This window comes from Seriola lalandi, unplaced genomic scaffold, assembly GCF_002814215.2.
Source record: "Seriola lalandi dorsalis isolate HSWRI2012SDOR001 ecotype SW California unplaced genomic scaffold, Sedor1 jcf7180002054686, whole genome shotgun sequence".
Lineage (NCBI taxonomy): Eukaryota > Metazoa > Chordata > Actinopteri > Carangiformes > Carangidae > Seriola > Seriola lalandi.
Window position 1 is genome coordinate 748,795 of NW_019525239.1, and position 23,852 is coordinate 772,646.

A 23,852-nucleotide genomic window follows, 5' to 3' on the forward strand; every position below is an offset into this window, starting at 1 on the left:
CATTCATGACTGATGTTGGTTCCTGAGGCACAGCTATAGTACAACTTCTTCTCCTACTCTAAAGCTTCCAGTCGCCACTTTAAAGTCTTGAATGGAGTCACAGCTGCAGTCCCTCTCTCTCCATATGATTTCAGATTCATTCATTTTTTGTGCTATGTATGTTGTCTTTTCATAATACATTTTGTTTTTAATTACAACAAACCTCCGTCATGATCAGTAGTCTGTGTCAATCCAAATATTACAACGGTCCCAGGAAGCATGAAACAATAAATCTACATTCTCACATATAAGATGTCTGTGTGTGTGTGTATGTATCTATATATATATATATATATATATATATATATATATATACTGTATATTTATTTATATCCCTAGTGGAAATTCATGTGTCCAGTAGCTCATTGGTAATAATGATAATAACAATAATAACAGTTAATAATAGATAATAAATAATAATAGTTAGATGAGTCCACTTCCTTTGAATGAGGTGTTGTACAGCCTGATGGCAGTGGGAACAAAGGATCTCCTGAACCTCTCTGTTCTGCAGCGCAGTGATATGAGGTGTTGTATAGCCTGATGGCAGTGGGAACAAAGGATCTCCTGAACCTCTCTGTTCTGCAGCGCAGCGAGATGAGATGTTGCAGCTGTAGCTGACAGGTAGCTGCTGTGATGTGTGAATGAAACTGTGCAGGCTCATGGACACTGTAGTGTGTGTCCTCTGTGTGTGTCTCTGAGAGCAGACGCAGAGATGGAGCAGAGGAACATCCAGCAGGAGTTTGAGGATCAGTTCAATGATGTGGTCTCCAGACTGCAGAGCAAGCAGTTATTCCAGTCTGACTGGGACATCGCTTCTTTTGCAGTCTTCTTCATCTTCATTGGTGAGTGGGATTAAATACCAAAGACACTCTGATGATTTGTAAAACATGCCTAAGAAAATAACAGTTTACACTTTAACTTTCCCCACTTCTTTTTCAGACATCTGTCGATTCACCAAGCATAGTTTTTCTCAGTTGCACCATGTTGTTTTTTACTTTTTTCTGAGCAGCACTTCATCTGTCATTCACGCAAAACACTTAACCCTTGTGTCTAAAGTAAAATAAATTTAGTCTACACAACAGCTTCACATAATTTCTTTATCTTCTCGGTTTTGGCAATTCCATCCATCCATCCATCCATCCATCCATCCATCCATCCATCCATCCATCCATCCATCCATCCACAGTGAACACTCTTTCACTGTTGGCAGCATCATAAACATTCTAACCCTGGACATTTCTGTCTGCTATAGACACACATTTGATGTTGTATCAGTCAAACCGCCTGGAACTGTCATGAATCTGTCTTTGGTGTGAGGGTCTGACTGCAACTGTATGAGACATGAATACAGTCCTACACTGATCACTGACTACCTGTCCTCTGTCTGTCAGGTATGGTTCTGCTGCTGGTCATCCTGGTTCTCATCCGCTGCTGCTGCTGCTGCTGTTGTAATGATGAGAAGGTAACACACACGTACGCACACACGCACACACACACACACACACACACACACACACACACACACACACACACAAAGGACAGACCGAAAGGAAAACACACACCTCTTGTGAGGCGCTGGCTGTCAGGAGAGCTTGACTCTCAGAAGTTCTGTCCTGTTATACTCACACCAGAGCTCAGATCCATCAGGTTAAAGGACGTAAACAAATCTCCCTGTTTACAGTATATAGTGTTCTGTTTTCAGCTGCTGTGATTTCTTCTGAAGGTCTGAATTCTGAGTCTGACATCATGTTCTGTCCTTCAAAAATTCAATTGAATGTAAAAAATTAAGACGTGGAGCCATGGATTTTGGAGGTAGAGCCCATACAGAGACACACACTCATAACTAGTAAAGCTTATGTAACAGGTGAAGGTTCACATAGTATGGCAAAGAATGACCTACATTTCTATATAAATGTGATCAGATCTATTTAAACTAATAACACACAAATCATTGTGTTGTTCTTGTCCATGTTGAAAACATTATTCAAACATTCACAGTGTATGTCAAGCCCTCCACTGATGACATCAACAACAGCTGACTCAGACCTGTTCTACAAAGCAGGATTTGTAGTTAGTGAGGCAAGCTCAGGTTTAACTCTGGGTTGTCAGGGTTATGACAGTGGTTCACTTGTTACCAGGGTAAATCACCACTAACTGATGCTGAACACCTGCTCCGGCACAGGTTAACTTCAGAAGATCAGATCAAAACCTGTCAACAGCCAAACTACTGAGTCATCATTCCTACAGGATCCTGACAGGGACAAAAGAGTTTACAATAAAGTGATCAATAATAACGAGCAGTAGATATTTGCATGTAGACATCTTGCATGTGTCCACTCTGGTTTTTTAAAGAAAACAGTTAAACAGTTTGTTCATCATCAGACTGAAGAGTGAAAATACAAAGAATCTTCATAATTCATGCACTCATTACATTAGTCTGACTGGTAATTATTTTTACTTTCTTTTCTATTCTAGTTTGTTTACATGTCACCTTGTTAAATATCACTTTAGGACGTCACTACAACTGAATTTACCTGCAGGTGTCAGTTTCTTCTCATATCATGTCAAGTTCTTTACTCATGGATCTGACAATGTTGCTTGTAATTAACAACTCCCTCTCTTTCACATGAACAACATAATCTGGCAAGCAAAACCTTTTATTGTTCAATGAACCAATAGTCAACTTAAAGATTACAAAATTCAAACGGACAGGTGACTAATTCAACAACAACACGAGAACACCAGGCCAGGAACAAAGGGAAGGACGGCAGGTGGCACCAAATCATAAACCAAATAAAACAAAAACTGTTTTCTTAACTGAGCCCCTCCACTGGCTTATATACAGCTATTAAAATAAAAACTATAAAAAAATAACTTTACCTGCCTACCTAAACTTACCTACTAACCAAAACACAGGAGGCCGCCACCCATAAAGTAGTGTGTTCGAAACATAAGAAAACTGAATGTGGTGCACAACACAAGGTGTATGAAAATAAAACAACTATAGCCCATAAAAATCCCGTCACAAAACAAGTGCCTCAAACAAATCAACAATAAATCAACACTCTAAATGAGTTAACTGTCTTTAAATTAAAAGTTTAAGCTACACATAGTCAACAGGAAATGAGAGGCACAGAGAAGAACTGCTCACCTCAAATCAAAGCCACCCCTGGCGTCTGCGCACTGCGGCTTTTATCAGGTCTTACATCCCGGGATGCTGGGAGTTGGTAGACAAGGCACGGACGGAAAAGGAGGGACGAGCTGCAGACGGCTGCAGACCAGCTCCAGCACAGATGGGTGGTCCGAGGGTGTACAGCGTAGCCTGGTGTGGAATCCCCCCCTTGACGAGCGGGTGATGTCAAACTAACCTAGGGAGCAGAATTAATAGCACCACAACAAAAAAAAGCACAATATAGTCTATCTGTAACAAAAAGTTAAAGGAAGCTATAACTGAACCATGTTACAGAGTCGTCTCAAACACTTTAGATCTTCATCAGTCAGACATACTGACTCAGTTCTGTGGCTACTCTCCTAGAAGTGGACATCCAGCTGAGATGACTCCAACAGCTCAACACAGATGATCAGTAACAAAGAAGCTCAGAGTAAAATAAATTTACATCATTCTGTTCAGCAAACCCTTGAAAACACCAAACAAATACATTATATTTGAAAACTCCACCATAAACAGGACACAATGCTGAGAGTGATTTTTTTTTTTGCTGCTTACTTCCAACAAGGAAGTCACCTGAAAAGCTCTGCTTTTAAAAAAACAATGGTGCACCCTGGGAATTTTGAGGAATTGTGGGAATGCTTTTGGGCCTAACATAGTGTCCTATTGCTGGCTCAATGAATTCAGTTCAGTACAACGACTCAGGATGTGCTACCCCAGATAAAATAGTTCATCCTGTGACATGAAGTGAAAGCAGGCTAACTGTGTACTCTGCCTTTATGTTTCCTCCACAGCCACGCAGATGGAAGGTGGGCATAGACAACATGGCTATGGAGCCATGACAGCTGAAATGATGAAGTGTTGTGAAGGTGACTGATGAAGCAGAGTCTCCGTTTGAATCCTGTGCCAAAGCAGCAGCTTTGATTTTACTGTTTTACTGTCTGTTAACAAACGTGCACATAGAATGAAATGTTCACAAGCCATTCACTCCTGGAAATCTACCATGTGATGTTGTTGACTGTCACTGCTGTGTGTTGTTTATTGCTAGGAAACCAGAGGAGGTGGAAACTCTCAGCTGTCTCTATAGTTCTCAACACAAGTCTCCTGTTCCGTTTGTTCATTTTTTGATTTGAAGGTTTTATTCAGTGATAAAAGTAATAAAAATGTACCTGTTTCTCTGTTCATGTGGTGTTGTTCATTCATGGAACACTTTAAGATGACAAAGTACACAGACCCACATGAAGGCATGAATCATTAAACAGATGTGTCTGTAAAGTGCTGCTGAAACTCATCTCATCACTGTTTCACCACTGAGGGAGTTTCTCTCTGTTGTCAGTGCAATATGCGACAGCACTGTTAGAATAGTAACCAAACTCCTCATCTTTGACATGTTTTTGTGCAGACAGACATCAGTGATATGACCAGGATGACTCAGAACCTTCACAGACAAAATATATGACGAATCAATCACAGTAGCAAGTCTGCTGCATAATGATGACTACTGTTATATTTGATACTTAAAGTTATAACATGTAACTTTTCCACATCTAGACCTATGTTCTATATGATGTTGAGTTGTGTTCTTACATTCTCCCAAATGTTTCCATCAATTCTGAAACTAGAGAATTCTGTGATTTTAATCATGGTAACAGTACGTGTCATTGGTCTCCTGTCAATGACATCATATCCTCTATGATCATGTGTCAGTGTGTTTGTCTGACAGAAGCTCAACATTGACTTTTATCTAGTTTTAAGCCACATACACTTTTTACACCTTGGTGGTTTTCAGCTCTATATTTGAACCAGATGAAGGATTTTAGTCGTCGGACGTCTGGATCTGAAGTTATCAGAGAAACAAGCTGAGGAAATGTTAGACAGCTCAGCTCCCAGCTGCTGGAGACGTCCTGTCCTGTGTCACTGAAGAGCATCTATGAATCTCCGATTTTTAAAGTCAAACTGCTTTATTCAGTGTTTCTACTGGTTTGAATCCTCTGGTGTTTGTTATGGAGAGGAGGACACCTCTGTGGATAATTCAGCTGCTGGTAAAAACCTGCTGAACGTCTGGTTCATAAGTTATCAGAGAAACAATCAAATCAAAGGTTAGCATCAATCTTAGCTCCAATTCTTCCCTGATGTCTCTGTCCTCCGTACAGCATCGCTCAAACACTAACTAAATGTGAAACTGCTTTATTCAGTGTTTTTAACGGTTAGAATCACCAGGTGTGTTTGATTTCCTGAACCACTGACACTGAAGGAGGGAGGGGTCACAACTCCCATGACCCCACACTATTTCTTGATGTCATCCAACATTGTCTTTTGTTATTGTTTTGATGGAGAGACCCCTAGAGACAGAAGGTACAGACTGTGTTTAAGATGCTTGAGTCAGATCTTGAATGGTGCAGGTAGATCCGAGGCCAGTCTGTCTTTATGAAACCTGTCCTGGGTAACTCTTCCGGTGGGTCTACTGACAATGCAACTGCATAGTGGTTATGGAGTTACAGCTTCTGCATATTCTTTACTGTAAGAGAGTGGTTCTCAAACTGTTTCACATCAAGGACCCTAAACTGACACTAATTAGACCACAGAACCCTGAATGATAAGGTTTCTGCTTTTAGATGTTTTATTACAGAAAGTGTTTGAAACCCATGAACCAAAATAGTCATACATTCTGTTACTTATGGATGGAATTATAGTATTACTGCTGTAAGATAACAGATTTCTCTTCATTAGGATCCAGAGGGAGAATATGTATCAATGAAATGAACTGAGTGTACTTGAGATTTATATCACTGAGCACTAAAACATAAAGAACTGCACTGTAATGGAGACATGTTTATATGTAGCGGAGAGGAGACTTTAATGTGCAGCTTATTGTTTAGAATATTTTATTGCACAGATAAATAATTTCCACATTTTATATAACAGGCAGCTTTTCAAAATAGAATAACACTTACTGGAATGAAGTCATTTGTTCATGATTGGATTAGTGTTTGGTTCACAGAGAATCAACAACGTGCAAAATATGGAAAATAAATATGAACACAGAGCAGACAATCACACATTACATCAACAGACACGACTGGTAGCTGAACAGTTCCACATATCCAGGTCCTAACAAACGGAAGTGAATTCAGACACTGATTATCTGTCACTGGTAAATAAGCAGGATTATGGAATTAGTGAAGCTGAACCAGAATCCTCCTCAGAGTAAGGGAACTGTCAGCCCCTGTTTTCAGTCTTAATGCTAAGCTAAGCTAACTGGCGGCCAGCTATAGCTTCATAGTTATCATGCAGACACAAATGGCAAGAAACAGAACAGGACTTGCCAAAATGGTGAGCTGTTCCTTTAAGTGGGGAACTACACTGATTATTTCCTGATTTTTAAAAATATTCATAACTAAATCAAAACTTAAGTTGTGAGTTGACAATATTGAAAACTGTTGTAACTTTGGCAGAAAATGTTTAGTTCATGTGGTTCCCTATCACTCAGTGAGACACTGATTTAAAACATTCTTGAATCATCTCCTGTAAGAATCAAACATGCTATTTCTCCCACCATGAGCTCTTCTGACTATACGCTTCGTCTTCCAACCCTGAGTACACACATTAGTGTTTCACACAACAACACAGTTCGAAACCTTTGGGATGAGAACCAGATAAATACTCAGTAAGTATTAAGTTGCTTGAATTTAACAAAAAAATAATTATAATAACAAATGAACAACAATCACATTCATTCTCTCAGAGGTTCAAGTCAGTGAGATGCTACACACACATAAGGAATGTCAATCAGCTGGCCTAACACAACTGGGAATGGCAAATATTGATCTATGTCGGTGTTTGATTGGCTCCTTTGCCTCATCCTGCAACAGCTCAGACTGGATGACAAATATATATATATAAAAAAATAAAACCCTTCCCAGGATGTCCCTTACACTGTGGTTATTCTGGAGGATGGACTGGAGCTGGATTAGAAAGGTCTGTAGTTCCAGAAACTGGAGAAGACAGATATCTGCAAGGAGAGGAGGAGACAGGAGCTTAGTGTGTCTTCAGTCAAGCTGCAGTTATACAATGAGTTGGGGCTGGGCGATGAATCTAATTCTATTTTCAATCACGATTTTTGCTTCCAACAATTATGAAAACAAGATAATCAAGATTAAATGATTATTGTGCCGTAATTAGTAGTTTTCAGTAGGTTGTGGAAGTACACAAATTTTAGAACATAGTTGATATTATTTATTTTGATCTAATTTATTTCTATTTATTTTTATATTCTATATATATAATTGTATATATTTAGATATTATATATTATTTCATTTATCAATTTTTTTCAATTGTAATTAAAGTTCAAGAAAAAAATTACTGTTTTTTTTTTTTCTTAAAGTTCAATAAATGCGTGGTGGTGAGTCAATGAGTTAACTTAAACTAATATTGGATCTTTAAGGTGAGCACCATTGTCGCTATCTTTTTTTGTATAATTCATTAAAAATCGAAAGCAACTTGTATCACTGGAATAAAGTATATAATAATATATCCAGTGCAGTGCAGGTGGTGACCCAGTTTTCACAACTCTTATGAGGAAAAAGAACAAGTGATTATGCTCCTCTGCTCTGTCTTAATCAGAGGTAGAGCTGATCTTTATAATCACCTCATGAATTCATGAATTTATAACGTAGACGTAAATGTGCTTAAAATGTATATAAGTATCAACTGGATTATGTGAACTGTAGATATTTTATTTCATCAGGAGAAAAAAAGTAGCATTGTGTTGTTCCGGTGGCTCCGGCAGCTCTACCCCACTTTCATGCAAAACATTGGGGAATTGCTTTACACAGTTTTTAACAATAACGTTTGTTGGTAAATGTGAGACGTTCATGTCACACATGTCTGCAGCTCCACAGCATGCTTCAAAACCAGAAACAAGGAAGTGAATTTGGTGACGCACATCAAGGTTTTGCGCAGGGACTGGCATGATTGGTTCAACTCACAGGAAACTATGATGATTTTTGATCAAATGTTGATTGTTGATTGGACAAAAATACAAGGTTGTGCAGAATTCACAGGGATTGGTTGAGCTGGTCCACTGTTCCAGGGCCAGGACAGAATCTGCATTCCTCCTCATGAATCTGAGGTACGACAATTGGTCAGAGCCTCCTTTCCAGCGCCCTGGAGTAAACTTTCCCAAGGAGGCTGAACAGTGCGATACCCCGGTAATTGAAGCACACACTTCGTTCCCCTTTTATAAAAATGGGAACCACCACCCTGGTTTGCCATTCCACAGGAACTGTCCTTGCCCTTGAAGAGGCGTTGACATTGAAGAGGCGTATAAGCCAAGCCCTCTAATGTCCTGAGCATTCAGCATCTCGAGGCATATCTCATACACATCTTGCTACCAAGGAGCTTCTTGATCACCTCTGCGAGCTCTGCCAGGTTTATGGATGAGACTTTCCTCGAGTCTTCAGACTCTGCTTCTTCCACCGAGGACGTGTTAGCTGGGTTCAGGAGTTCCTCAAAGTATTCTTTCCACTGCCCAACGATATCTCCAGTCCAGGTCAGTAGTTCTCCCTGACTGAACACAGCCTGGGCCAGGCCCTGCTTCCCCTTCCTGAGTCATTGAACGGTTTGCCAGAACTTCCTTGAGGACAAACGAAAGTCCTCCTCCATACCCTGTCCGAACTCCTCCCACACACTTCTTGCTTCTGCAACTACCCATCTGTTGCTTCTGGAGACCCCTGGGCCAACCAAACCCTAAAGACCTCCTTCTTCAGCTTGATGGTTTCCCTCACTACTGGCGTCCACCAGTGGGTTCTTAGGTTGCCGCCTCGACAAGCATAGCTCCTAACCATCGCTTCTGCAATGGAGGCTTTGAACATGGCTTGGATTCCATTTCCCCTGGGATGCACGAGAAATTCTTCTGGAGGTGTGAGTTGAAGATCTCCAGGACGGGGGCCTCCACCAGATGTTCCCAGCACACCCTCACTAAAAGCTTGTGTTTACCAGGTGTGTCCGGCAGTCTTCCCCACCATCAGATCCAACTCACCACCAGGTGGTGATCAGTTGACAGCTCTGCCCCTCACTTCACCTGAGTGTCCAAAACATACGGCCGCATATCTGATGATACAACCACAAAATCGATCAGCGACCTTTGGCCTAAGGTGCTCTGGTACTGAGTACACTTATGAGCTACCTTATGTTCAAACATGATGTTGTTATAGCCAAACTATGACTAGCACAGAATTCCATGTTCTGATCAGGCTCCCACTCATGCCCCTCCAGGTTTCTCCAGGTGGAACCCTTTCCAAGACACTACCCAGAGACTCTAAGAAGGCTGGATACTATGAGCTGTTGTTTGATGTGTAAGCACACACAACAGTCAGAGCCAGCAAGCTCAGCGACCCTCTCATTCCCCGGGGAGAACTCCACCACCACGGTGCTCCACTGGGGGCTTGTGAGTATCCCCACACCTGTTGCCTGTCAGCCTGGGCAACTGCAGAAAAGGAGAGAGTCCAGCTCCTTGTTTGGTTCCAGGCCTCCTGCTATGCGTGGGGGTGAGCCCAACTATATCTAGTTGGTAACGCTCCACCTCCCGCATCAGCTCAGGCTCATCCACAGAGGTGACATTCCATATCCCTAGGACCAGTCTACAACACAGGGATTCAGCATGCCTAGGTTCCTGCCTTTGCCTCCTCCCTGGTCGGCATTGCACCCAACCCTAAAATCCATTCCCGCGGGTGGTGGGTCCGCAAGGCGGAGGCTCCATGTTGCTCTTTTTTTCAAACATTATTTGCCTGTCAGCTTCCATATTGATTTTAAAATTATTTTACTTGTTTTTAAAGCTCTTCATGGTCTTGCACCAGCAGATATGTCTCACATGCGCACACTATATGAACCAGTATGATTCCTCAGGTCCTCTGGCACCAGTCTGAAGTGCAGGACTTAAAATTTTGGTGAGGCAGCTTTTAGCTTTTATGCTCAGAGTCTCGATTAGGACCTGAGAGCAGTTGCAAGCGTACATACCTGTTCAGCCTGGCTTTTAATTAAGTATGTTTTTTTTTTTGAATTACTCACTTTATTTTGTTGTATCTATGTTGTAAATTGTATTTTATTCTATTTGTATATTATTTTATTATGCATTTTTATTATTAACTATTAGTGTTTTTTTGCTAATGTTATGATAGCTTTTTTAATCTATTTTATGAAATCTCATTGCAACCTTTCTCGTTTTATTTTCCCCTTTTTTTCTTTTTAGCTCTGTGAAGCACTGACCTGTTTGAAAAGTGCTCGACAAATAACGTTTGATTGATTAATGAGTGTTGTTGGACTTGAAAAAACTGTGACCCTGTCCTCTAACTGTGGCACAGCTGTCCTCCAGGAGAGACACCCACCTTGTCCTTGAGCTGCTGACAGAGCTGCAGGGAAATGGTGAAGAACACCAGCGTGTCATTGAGCCAAGGCACCACACACTCCACCTTGTGAACATGGCTCACTTCGAAACGGTTGTTGTTGAGCTCACTGTGGAGGTAAACATTCATAGCACAACGTGAAGAGAGATTAACGGGACATTAAAGATATACTTTCACTTCCTGAATGTGGGATAGTATGGAATGCCATCTAAATCAATATTAAATAAACACATGAATAAAAACAGTTATGAAATAAATCCTAAAGTACATAAATTAGATAATACACGTAGGAATATATAAATACATGTAAAAAATAAAGATATCTGAGTAAATAAACACATAAATAAATTGCTTTTTATTTTAAAAATGACCTTTTCATTTATTTCAGGTGACTTTTATTTCCTAATGTCACATTTATTTCCCTGCTCTTTAGTTCCATCTGTTATATTTAAATGAGGGGGCGTCAGACCAATGCAAATGAAATAAAAAATAATTAAATTAATCTCATTTTTAAAACAACTGACTCACAGTTATTTATCTATTTCTACATTTATTACCTAATTTAATTATTTCAGGATTTATTTAATAGCTGTATTTGTTTATTTATTTATGGATTTATTTAACATTGATTTAGGTGACATTCCATGGGATAGTCCCTAATATTGTTTGTGTTATTTACTTTAATCTGTTCATGTATACTGTACACTACAGAAAGAAATAAAGTAAAGGAAGGAAGCAGTACTTACAACATAGCGCCAGGGTTATGCAACACTGAGCTTCCAGCAGGTTTGAAGTTCTGTGAAGATGAGAGAGAAAATACCAACATCAGTCACTCAGCACTGTGTGCAGCTTCATGTAGTGTTGCAGAGGGTCACAAGTTCAAACCTTGGTGGTGTTGGGAGGCAACACGTGAAGTTGGTAGACAGTCAGACACAGTTTACTTAGGTTGATGTAAAAGTTCACCATCACATCCCCAGGCATGGGAGGGGTGAACATTTTCTGAAGATGAAAGGGAAAACAGAGAAAGAAAGGAACATGGAACATGGATAATGGAACAGTACAAGGTTTCATGCTAAATCAATTGACATTTTGTCTTTCGGGTTGTGTTGTAGTTTAGTCACCAGAGACCAGTGAAAATCTTGCTCTATACACACACTACAGCATATGGCCAGAAGTATGGGAACAGCAGCTATTGCTGCTGGGATCTGCTCCCATAGATATATACATGTACATGCCGAAATGGCCGCTGGATCATATGTCAATGTCGCCACCAAATTGGACTGGGTAAGACTGTTTTATGATCTACACGGAGTAAAAATAAAAGTTTTGTTACTTAGAATCCTGGGCCTGTATTCACAAAGCATTTTATCTTACCACTAAGAGTACTCCTAAGTCACGCTAAAAGTTTTTAACTAAAAGTTTTCTTCTAAGTCCTCTTCATAAAGCTGCTGAGACCAACTTTTAGTAGGGAGAAGCAAAAACTCCTAAGCTAAGAGTGCGACTCTGTTGCTATGGCTGACGTCAGTTTTCATGGACGAGCTCCCACACAGGAACCACAGAGATTGGTTGATGAAAGACTGCCTGTGCCGGTGAAAACGCATGCGCAACATCCGACAGTAATACAGTAATAATTAAAAAAACACAGAGAAATAAACAAATACAAATGAAATTCTAACAGATTATGCACTTCTTTTTACAAAAGAAGTGCATTCTCCAAAATGCATCTGCATTATAAGGTTTGTGTCGACCCGGGAGAATTTAATTTTAATATAAAAATTTACATTCAATTCTCTCAATGGAAAAAAAAACAAAACAAAAAAAACGAACCTGTCCTAGACTGCCTAACTAAAGCTAACTGGCAGCCTATTAGCCACAGCCTGTTGTACCTGTACCTGTTGTAATGTAGCTGTGGTCCCGGCTGTGGGTTGAGGTGTGTGAAGATTTGCACTGTCCCCCACCAGGTGACATCCAGCTGGAACATGATCCTTTCAAATAGCTGATCAGGTCACTCTCCATTAAGATTCATGACTCTTGTGTAGATCCTGGACACTGTACAATAATGTCTAGAACTATACAGGCAGCATCAACACAACCTGTGTGTTGTTGAACATCTAAAGGAAATCGTATGAACTGTGCTATGATGTCAGGTCACAGCGCATTTATTGTTTGGTGGATAAATCGGCTCTTCTCTGTTGCCAAGTAACGCACCGTTGCCAAACACTTAATATCCAGATTGATCAGGTTGTCTCGGTTGTCCCTCAAATATAAAAATGACTCATTGAAATCGGTTGAGATGTTATAGGGCTTTTTATCCAGAAAAGCTGCAGCTCCTGCATTTTTTCCTATTAGTTTACAGGGCAACAATGCTGACGTATCCCAGCAACGGACTGAAGCGACCAATGCAGCTATGTCTATGTATACATGTCTTTAGTGACTTTAGTGAAGTCCAACACTGATGGAGTGATGAAGTCTGGCTCACAGTCAGTGTTGCAGTTCATCACAAAGGTGTTGGATGGGTTGAGGTCAGGACTCTGTGCAGACACTTCGGCAACTTTAAGTTTTCTGATATGTTCCTTTGCTTGTTGCCCCAGGATAATGTTTCATCTCCACACCCCTGAAAAGTATCTAAATGATGTGGTCTGAACATTTCATTGACCCCATGCACAGTCAAAGCATCAGGGGTAACAAAACAAAAACCTCTGTGAATTACTTCTCTTTCTCTTCATTGGCTCCTGACCAAACCAGGAAAAACAGCCCAAACAGAGGTGTGCACATACTTTTGGCCATATAGTGTATCTTTGTTTTTGTAATATTAAAAAAATATTTAAAATATTGCTCATCTTTATTATTAGATTTGATCAGAACTCATTGTCTATCAGACTCTGGTCGTCAGTGTGTTTAAGCAGTGTGTGAGTGTAGTGTTTATTGCCGCTGGCTTGTACCATCAGACCACTGGTGGCCAGCTCGGGCAGCGTCATGGAGGCCGGTGTGGTGAGGCGGTTTCGTGCTCGTGTCAGCTGGAGCATCACTGCATCCATTAGCTACAGCACCAATGGAAACATGAAGTTAGCGGAAGTGACACAGTAAAAAACTGGGATCTGATCCATGTTCAGACCATCGCCCTGAGGGGGGTACAGACCTTATTAACCTCAGCCCCCGTCTTGAAGTGGTAGCTCTCATCATGGCTGTTCAGCAGCTGCAGAGCCTGGTTCACATGGTTCCTGGCATCCTGGATCTGATAGATGAAGTGAAATGGTGAGAGAGATGAGTAAGGCAGGGTTTGAGTATTAACATAATTTTCATACAAAAAGCAACATTTTATACTTAAAAGGTGCTATACGTAAGTTTTCTCTGCTGTCGAACATGGTTTTTTGTCAAATCTGAGGATAATTCCTTTGAACTGACAGTGAACACGATGGTAATCTTAAAAATTTTAACTGACAATGACACACTCTGGTGACAATGCAGAATCCTGTTCTCCTGTTTCTAACTTCTCACACTTACAGCATCTCGATTAACACAAAGGAAAAGAGATTCATATGAAAACTAAAAGGCACAATAGAGTTAAAAGGCTGGAGTATTATGTCACATGGTTAACTGTAAAAATGTACATCAAATAAATATGTCAGTGAAAGCTTGCCTTACAAAAGCAGTTACTTAGTAGATTAGTAGCAGTTTAGTAAAATCTGCTTCACCCTAACTCCTCACCGTCACACATGTGGACCAAGATGATTACTAAGATAATTTATACTGATTTGAGATCACAGTCATTCGTTCGTTTTCTTGCTGCTGTTGCACTTAGGAGGAGTAAAAGTAGTTTCCACACGCACCCACGCATGCATGTAATAATCTGTGCAAGAGCAGCTTAACAAGCACACCTGTCTGTAGCCCATCAAAGATCTCAGGATTATCCTCAATGTGCAGACGTCAAAAATTGCTGCTCCCCTCTCTGCTAGACAAGGCCCAGCCTTTGGGCATTCTTCTATATTTTTGTCAGTTTCTTGGGAAATCATGTTTGGATCATGATGTAAACAATTAGGCACATTCATGTTGTTGAGATCTATGACTTTGCACAGTTTGGTGCAGATCCAGACCATAATCCAGATCTGGTGGAAGAAAATGTTGAACCTTGGCAGAGGTATGCGCTGAGTGTCATTCTAGCTGATGTCTATTTTTAGCTGTAACTGCTTGTCTCACTTGTCCTGACCGCATGCCACTGTACAGGACTTCTTCTGTACTTGTATTTAATGCTGATTAGCAAATGCTATCATGCTCCACGCTAACTCAAATGGTAAGTAAACCTCAAAGAGCTGCTAGCATGGCTGTCAGTCAGTGAAACAACACGTTGTAGGACTACTCATACAGCGTGCACACTCAACAAATGCATGGTTAAAACAACCATTATTGGGAAAATTAGGCCTCAGGTTTCTGGTCTTGGTGACAGGAAGTGGAACTTGACGTGGTCTTCTGCTGTTGTAGGTTGGAGGTGTTGCTCATTCTGAAGGTTTCTGCTCAGCACAGTAAAGAGTGGTTATCTGAGTGACCGTAGCCTTTCTGTCAGCTCCAACCAATCTGTCCATTCTGCTCCGACCTCTGACCTCTCTCATCAACACAGAGCTGCTGCTCACTGGATGCTTTTGTTGTTGTTCCATTCTGAGTAAAAACTCTAGAGACTGTCCAGGGGATCAGCAGAGTCCCATTTTTCCTCATTCTGATGTTTGAATATTAACTGAAGCTCCTAACCTGGATCTTCAAGAGTTTATACACTGCTTGAACGTGATTGGCTGATTGGATGATTGCATGAATAAGCAGGTGCAAAGGTGTTTCTCATAAAATGCTTGGTGAGTGTGTATCTGCTGTCTGTTGCTAGTGCACACAGAGATGGGAAAGAAATGGTTCAACATTTCTCTGGTACAGACTGACACACTGTACCTGCTGCAGCTTCCACTGCTTGTCCTCTCTGAACTGAAAGTGCAGCACTTGGCTACTCTTTGCAACCTTCAGGTTTATGTCCTGTTGAGAAAAGCAAAACATTGACAGGAGACACATTAGTTTTAATTTTCATACAATCGGAAATAAAGCTTTGATGAGAACTGGTACAACTCACAGCCTGGATCAGAGCCTCTCCCTGCAGTGTCAGAACCCCCTTCACCTGATCCATGCTGCAAAACAACAAATCACATTTTATTTCAACATCTCCAGAGACACAACAGGAAAGGCAGATCATAGTCAAGAGAGTGAGGGAGGTAAGTAACTGTCCACCATAAAGAGATGCACTTCATAATGAAATGGTTGGTGGTATGGAGTATTACGTTGAGCTGCCGAGGATGAAGTTCTCTTGTTTGAGCTGACTCTCCAGGCCTGGTGTCGGCATTGAGAAACGTCTGGATGCCTCCTGTTGACAACAGTAAAGTGTCACTCAATAACAAGAAAACTTCATCATGGTGTTATGTTGTTGTGTACTCATGGCCTTTGAGTTGACAGTGTAGTTGTATTCATGTGTGTCACATAACTCTGCAGACTTCACCTGAAAATTTCTGATTTTATTTCTGCTCAAAAATTCAGTTACAGGTATTAGACAGCTACTAATGTTGGGTCTGTAAATAAAAATATAACAATAGTAATAATAATAATGATAATAAACCTTATTTATAGAGCACTTTTTCATACAAGAGATGTAGCGCAAAGTGTTTTACAATAAGAAATCTGACACAACCATTGGTGTAGTCTATGTGACACGCAGCTGTACGCCATATATCCACTAAGAAAGCTCCAGAATTTTCGTTTCCATTACCACTTAAAAATGCCCAAGGATACATAACAACATAGTTAGACAGATGGTCAGAACGTACAATTCATCAATTTGTTTTTGTACAAAACATGTCGGGAGATCTGACAGTAAACTCAACCCGCCCGCAGCACCGTCTGATTGGTTACACATCACGAGTAAAGTGACGTCTGAAGTCTGCTGTGCACACAGACAGGGATAGACAAGAGCAGCTCCCGTTAGCGAGTGTGCCCAAAGACAGCAGACATCACTAAAGATGTATAAACATCACAATCCTACACTGAACGCCACTGAGCGAGCTAGAGGGAGGGAGAGAGAGAGAGGCTAGTGCTAACTGCTAAGGTAGCTAAATTAATTAGCAGATCTGAACAGGTCTGAACAGTGTGTACTTCACTCCTCATGTTACAATCTGTACAAAGGACTTTATTTTTAGTTTCATTCATGTCATAGAGGTTAAGACTCTTATTTTGAAGGTGAATATCAAAAAAGTAAGATGGTGTTTGTGTGTGTCTGTCAATGTGTGTGTGTGTATTGTTGTGTGTGCCAGTAGGGCTGTCTACTGTAGAGCCTCCGAAAAGCTTGTGTTACCAGGTTGAAACACTTATACAGTTAATACCTGTATTGTGGTGATGGAATCTGTGTGTCATTCAATGTGTGTGTGCATGGTGTTGGGAACTGCATAAGCTTAACCTTCGAACAGCCCTTTGAAGTTGTCAGGACCGACCAAAATGACCTCACAATAATGGTTTTTAACCAAAATTGTCCTCACAATTATAGAAAGACAAAGAACCACACATCAATACGCACACACAAGTACACGCAAATATATCTTACAATTAGTCTCATACCTAAGTTAAAATCCTACGAATTAATGAGTTTAAGCCAATCAGAATCAGATATTACCATTTCTGCCCAGCAACACCTGCTACTGAATTTGTATTGCAGTCAATGGGAGAGGTGGAGGGTACTCCCATCACTTCCTCAAAAACCATAAAAGATGTCAGCATGAGACCAAAACTGGGTGATGTGGGACAAAAAAAAAAATCTCTACATTTTTGATATAAAAATTGTCAATGAAGGTTGGAAACTGTGGGATTTAAAAGAGTTTGTAAGAATTTTTTTTGACGAAAATTTTCAGGGATGGAAGTTAGAGTTTGCAGTTAGCTCCTGTTAGTCAACTCAAATCAATTCAATTTTTATTTGTATAGCGCCAATTTACAAGTTATCTCAAGGCACTTTCCAAATAGGGCAGGTCTAGACCTTCTCTGTATAAAATTATTCACAGAGGCCTAACAATTCCCACCAAGACAAAGCACTAGCCAATAATGGCAAGGAAAGACTTCCTTTTAAGAGGCAGAAACCTCAAGCAGAACCGGACTCAGGGTGGGCGACTGGTTGGGTTGGACAGATAGAGAGAGAGAGAGAGAGAGCAAGGGAGAGCGTGGATAAAAAGAACAAGAATGTGCAATTATAGCAAAATCACTAATAGTAATAGTAACGGCAGTACAAGCAATAGATAGATAGATAGATAGATAGAGTTTTGAATGAAGCCTTTAGCTGAAAGTATGCTCAAGTAGATGAATTTAAAAGACGTAGAAGTTTTGAATGATTTGAAAATCGTCTCCATTTACTTACACTATAAAAAATTCCTTAAGAAGGTGAAACTTTCGATAGTTGAATGGTTTATATAGCACAAAGTATGCAGGAGTAGTTAACAACCCAAGTAAAGTAAAAGGAGGATCTGGAGTATACCACCAGTGTAGCAGGTTAAATTCAATATGTCTTCAATGTGTCTCGTTCGTGTGTGTGTAAGTGTGTGTGTGTGTGTGTGTGTGTGTGTATATCTATCTGCTTGTCTGTGTACCTCTCTGCTCTCTCTGTGTGTTTCTGTGTCAGTTAGAATGACAAACTGAAATTAACTGCCAAATGCTTCCTGATTACAACTGGACTGAAACATATTTCCAGTTAAACCAGTTGAGATGGTTGTAAATCATTGCAGAAATGTCGGTAAATTGGTTAATAAACACCACAGATCTCAGAAGAGTCTCTAAGGTGGTGGGTAATTTGACCCAGATGGTGACAATGCTGTCTCACTGGGTGCCCACCTGTCGTTCTCTTTGAAAAAGGTAGCACCTGGAAAACACTGGTTAATCCAACAATCACAATGAGCTCCAAAAGTAATCCACCAAATAGAATATATGTAATGTGGAGTTAGATTTCAAAGTTAAATAAACAGCCAAATGTTTCCTGAATGAAACTGTGTCCATCAACCTGTCTGTCTGTCTGTCTACCTATCCACCTGTTGGCCACCTGGCTGTTGAAGACACAGAGCTCATTCAAATCTATGTGAGAAAGGGATCAGCAAACCTCTCACACTCTTGCCATTTAATACAAAATGGTACATAATATCAGCAAAAGTATCACATGGCCAGTGCCACAAGACTCTCCTGAACACCTCTGTGTGGTTTTGGTGTTCCTAGAGCCAAAAATGTGGAAATATGAGTGAGATACAAAAAAAGGGTCAGTTCTGCTTTTCTCCAGAAATCAGCTCCTGAGTTTGTATTGCAGTCTATGTGAACGTTGGAGGGTACTCCCATCAGTTTGAGGCTGACAGATTAAACTCTGTTAGTCTCTGTGCTAATGTAGCCACTTTATATGAACAGGACAAATTTGTCAAATGTTTCATCAAAATGCACAACAGTTGTACAAAGTTCACTGCATTTAACACAGGGCTACCCCCACCAAAAGATTATCCTTGTCCACCAGTAGTCATTAGTTCAAGCCAACAGTCAACTAGCCGTCATATGTTTATGATATTAATTTAATTACTTAAATATATAGGCATCAGAAAATGCTGGCCACAACCAGCAAGGAGTTAGCTAGAGTTAGAGCTAAGTGCTAAGTGGCTAACTCTAGGCTATACTTACATGTGACAAGCATTGTTGATGAATAATATGCTAATGTTTGCGTGCAGAGTTTGCATGTCACGAGATCTGGGATCCTGCTTTAGTGATCACACTTTGGATTTCCTCCGATTTTTTATATCTGAGGCAGTATGTCCCCTGAGAGTTGCCGTAGGGCTGCTGCCAGGCTTGAGTTGTTGTCAGCTGTTGTGAGTCCCACTTGTGAAATTTTGTCAGTTACTGTGTGAAGTGTTGAGTAATAGCTAAAAATGATTTAGTGATATCACTCTGACCTTGACCTTTGACCCCCCCAGATCTAATCAGTTCATCCTTGAGTCGTAGTGAATGTTTCTATGTTTCTATCTATGACATCTAAAAGTTTACCTTAAGTACATCCTGGAGCTGCTTCAGGACAGCGTGCACTTCTTCTTTCAGCAGCCAGTTGAATTCCTCCTCCTACCAAACAGATACAATTAAGATTTGACTGCAACATGATAAATAACAACAAAACAAATACAAAACAACAATTTAAAATTTCAGAGGAGCTTTTCCTGTGGAGGAGCATTGTGGACAACACCTCTCCCTGTGCCATGTGCCCATAACACACTTCATTCCACTCTATACTGCTGAAGTGGAACAGTTGCAACATAGGTGTACCTGTCTGCACCACTTTTTCATAGCTTGTAATCTGTACCTCAGACTTTCAATCATGTGCTGCTGTCATTTGTACTTTGCACCTCACTTTATTCTAGAAATATATACAGGTGCCAGTTTAATAGGTACACCTAGCTAAAACGGACACAGTATAATACAGCAGTCCTGCAGTAAATGCAGAGGCTTTCATGCTCAGTTTTCAATACAGTACATATATTTTTTCATGCACCTGGGTGGGCTTATGTTTTTTTTTTTTTTTACCAGAGCAGGAGAGGCAGCAGGAAACATGATCCCTTTCTCCCTTAGTTTGGTGCTTGTTAGGATGAATAAATCAAAAATGAAAAACACATTGGCTGTGTTTGGACAATGGATTCTTTTGAATGCATAAACCACATCGTCCATGGTGCATCAGTGGCCTTTTGATTTTTATATTGGTCTTAAATTTGTTTGGCAGACAAATAGCCACTACACTGAGTTTTTAAAATTGTATGGGAGTATCTCAAACTTTCACAGGTAATTAATTCATCTGTCTTTATCCAAATAATTATTTGTTTTATAAGGTCTTAAATATTAATTTCATATTGAACACTTGGGGTCTCTACTGGTAAATACTAAGAACATTCAAAAAGGGCAAATATGAAACATAATGCATCATATGCATAAGATTGAGCAGTGTGCTGTTTAAGAAATGCTGCACCTTTCAGTCAATTGACAGAAAAATACAAATATTTTGATCATAGATTTATCGTTTTGAGTCATTTTAAAGAAAATATATAGAAATTCTCTGGTTTTAGTCTTTTAGTATGATTTGAATGTTTTCTGGTTTTCTCAGGCTTAGGTTATCCAAAATGTAATATCACAATACAGTCCAATCCAAATATCATGATATACAATATTATCCTATTATATTGTTGTATTTTATGTTTCAGGTTTTTTTATAATATATATTATTGTATTTCATGCTATAAGTGATGTTACCACTAAACAGCAGTTCCAAGTTTTATTTGTCCCATGCCAAAGTCGCGTCAGTTTTAGCAACTGGTTTACAGGTGATCCCTTCAGACACAGTGAATATCATGTTTGCTTTTAGTCTAGATGAAGATAGGGGGACCGGGGACGGTTGCTACAAGTCTTATTTCTCCAATCAGAAACGTGCTACAGTGATGACACTCATACTGCATAATCTCAGTTAGACCCTCCCCTCACCAGGAGCACAGAAGACACATTCAACATTATTGAAAAAACTTGTTTTGGAGAATGAAAGTAATTTTTTTTCATGAGCTGTATTTTTGTCAAACTGTCCAAAATTTTTGTCTGAATTAATCAAAAAATCCTACTTAGTCAGAATCATTGTTTTATTGACTTCTGAGTGACAGGGTTAGCATGTGTCGATACAGTTGTGCTGAGCCAGCACATGTTGTTCTGTCATGGCTGACAGGCTGGAGACGGTTGCAACAAGTTATTGTAATGGTCCTTAAGATGAGCAGCCAAATCACAACAGACCACACAACAATGTGTTTCAACATTTTAGTTCAATAGTCAAAATATGCAGCTAATTTTGTCCCATAGAACAGAACAACATTAATTGATCATTTTAATGCATAAGAGAAAGTTATTTTGGGAATTATTTTGTTAATATATTTACCTGTTCCGTTCATCATAAGCAATAGAATAAATAAATTGTGCATATTTTGATTCAAGGTTGGTTTTATGTTCTACACAAAACAAACCTCAATAACTTTTCTTCGATTATTGTATAAATAAATAATACTACAATATTGTTGTCAAACAATGCATATTTTCAGAATACTATGCTTATTGAGACAAAAAGCAAACGTTAATTACTGAAATTTAATGTATTGTTTTTAATGTGATCCATGTTGCAACTGTCCCCAGGGTTGGGTTCTGTTGCAACATCTGAATTCTTCCATTCAAATAAATATTGTGAATAATAAGTCATATGTAATCATCTTTAAATGGTATGGGTCATTAGCAGACAGATGTGAGTTTAATGTAGAAAAGTTGGTTGGTTTAGTTCAAATACTCTCTGAGTGACTGAGAGGAATGCAGCAAGTGTTGCAACCAGTCCCCAGTCTCCCCTACATTACTGCTGCCTGTGATTTGCAGTTAATGTGCTAATATATGCAAATATATGGAGTTGAGGGGAAACAAAAGAAGCCAGACACCCAGAGACTGAGCTTAAGGAGATGTTAGTTATATATCAGTTATATGGTCATGGTCATCTTCACGGTCACTCACACACTCACACACACACACACACACACACACACACACACACACACACACCCACACACATACACACACACAGGCCCACCACAACATCACAGCAAAGTGACTGACAGCGGGAGCCCTGCTGCAGCACCTGCACTGTAGGATGCCCCTCTCGGCTAACAGCAGCTACACAGCTACACAGGCTACACACTCCGTCATGTCCAGCACTCTTTAAAAATATCAATTATAAATATGAAAACATGTCACGTTAACCGACGGGTCACTTAGTAAACCAGCTAGCCACACAGCCGTAGAGCCGCTGTGTTTCCCTGCCCAGTGGCGAAGCAGCAGACGGAGGCAGAAGCTCACCAGCACGGCTCTCTCCACCTGACTGGCAGCGGACATCTTGGGCAGCTCGGACAGAGACCTCTGCGGGTTCAGCATGTTTTGCAAAGAACAGAAACACAGCCTCGACTACCACCGTATAAAACACTGTCCTCTCCTCGGGATGAAGGTTTCTCACTACTCACTAGCTTAGCGGAAGATCTGCTGCCTTCACGGGTTGTCGGGAATATTGAAAGCGTCGAAATGAACGACTTAAGTCAGCGTTAAATACCAAGGACAAAAGACCTTTTAGATGACGACTCGAGCTGCTGGAATGTAAAATGTTATTGACAGGGAGCATCAATAAAGAAAATTATATATTTTTCAGCTGTGTATGGTTTTGTCTTTGATTTTTAACCTTTCATTGAGCAGCACGCGCAGTCTCACGTCTTCATGCTGCCATACGGGCATCAAACAGCCGCGTGCTCTCTGTATTAGAAGTAGAAACATCCTTAAATGAAATATATTTATGCTGATTGATGGATTTAGTTATTAATTCCAACCAAACCACGACGAAGGGAATGCGTTTTGGTCTTTACGAGAAGCACCTGAATGCAGCATTAGGTTGGTCACACATTCACTATTAAATTGGACCCGCCCACTCGTTCATAAGAGGCGTTTTATTTGGGAATAAAACTTCCGCCCAGCGTCACACAACAGGGCTGTGTCACACAAACGAGCGGCGCTGTGCTGCATTCAGGTGAATTGAAAATGTTAAGACACTTGGTCATTGAAAATAGAAGATCTGCTCAATCTGAACTCTTCATATTTCAGCTGTCTTTTCTCAAAACACATGGTACCGTGTGAAGCTTTTACAACAGAACAGAACATTATGTCTTAATCATACCCTAAGCATGACGGGAAAACCTTCTTCCTCTGGCCTCCTTTACTAAGAAAGCATGATTGTATTACCTTCCCGCTGCCTAGTAAACATTCATATTACCTTCGACCACCACGCTGAACAGTTAATGTTCTTTGCATCAAACACACCTTTGTGATTGTGGCCAAAGATTTGTCCACAGCACTTGTTTCCAAAATCACTCTGGCTTATCCAGATGTTGCTTTGCAGACTCCAGATGTTGACTTTTGTGATGAGGTCTAAGGTGATGTTTCTTCCTAATAACTGACACTGCACAGAATATTAAATAAATAAATAAATACAGCTATGAAACAAATCTCGAAATAAATAAATTTTTAAAAGATTTTTATTTTAAAAATGAAATTTTCATCTATTTCAAGGGACTTTTATTTTAAAACTCCACATTTATTTATTTACGG

At 40.0% G+C, this 23,852-nt stretch overlaps 2 protein-coding genes across 4 annotated transcripts in view; one reads left to right on the forward strand and one right to left on the reverse strand.

Annotated features, from left to right (window-relative positions):
- The window catches only part of smim22 (small integral membrane protein 22), a 7,328-nt gene extending 2,938 nt beyond the window's left edge, over positions 1–4,390 (forward strand). Inside the window, exons 2-5 of one of the 3 annotated variants that reach the window (XM_087178400.1) lie at positions 744–881; positions 1,431–1,501; positions 4,003–4,077; positions 4,257–4,390. In XM_087178400.1, the coding sequence (XP_087034526.1) occupies positions 752–881; positions 1,431–1,501; positions 4,003–4,050 (249 nt within the window). In that variant the 5' untranslated portion in view covers positions 744–751 and the 3' untranslated portion in view covers positions 4,051–4,077; positions 4,257–4,390. Of the gene's footprint in view, positions 1–711; positions 882–1,430; positions 1,502–4,002 lie in introns of all 3 variants that reach the window. The other 2 variants (XM_023422842.2, XM_023422843.2) reach the window with 2 other exon arrangements.
- A 1,686-nt stretch (positions 4,391–6,076) lies between these two features.
- Positions 6,077–22,766, reverse strand: rogdi (rogdi atypical leucine zipper). The gene is made up of 11 exons (XM_023422833.2): positions 22,560–22,766; positions 19,689–19,760; positions 15,926–16,008; positions 15,721–15,775; positions 15,546–15,626; positions 13,753–13,848; positions 13,556–13,654; positions 11,499–11,612; positions 11,360–11,409; positions 10,596–10,722; positions 6,077–7,220 (listed from the first exon to the last, which is right to left on the reverse strand). Exons 1-11 carry the CDS (start codon positions 22,632–22,634, stop codon positions 7,179–7,181), a joined length of 894 nt encoding a protein of 297 aa, XP_023278601.1. The 5' UTR covers positions 22,635–22,766; the 3' UTR covers positions 6,077–7,178.
- Between the last annotated feature and the right edge of the window lie 1,086 nt (positions 22,767–23,852).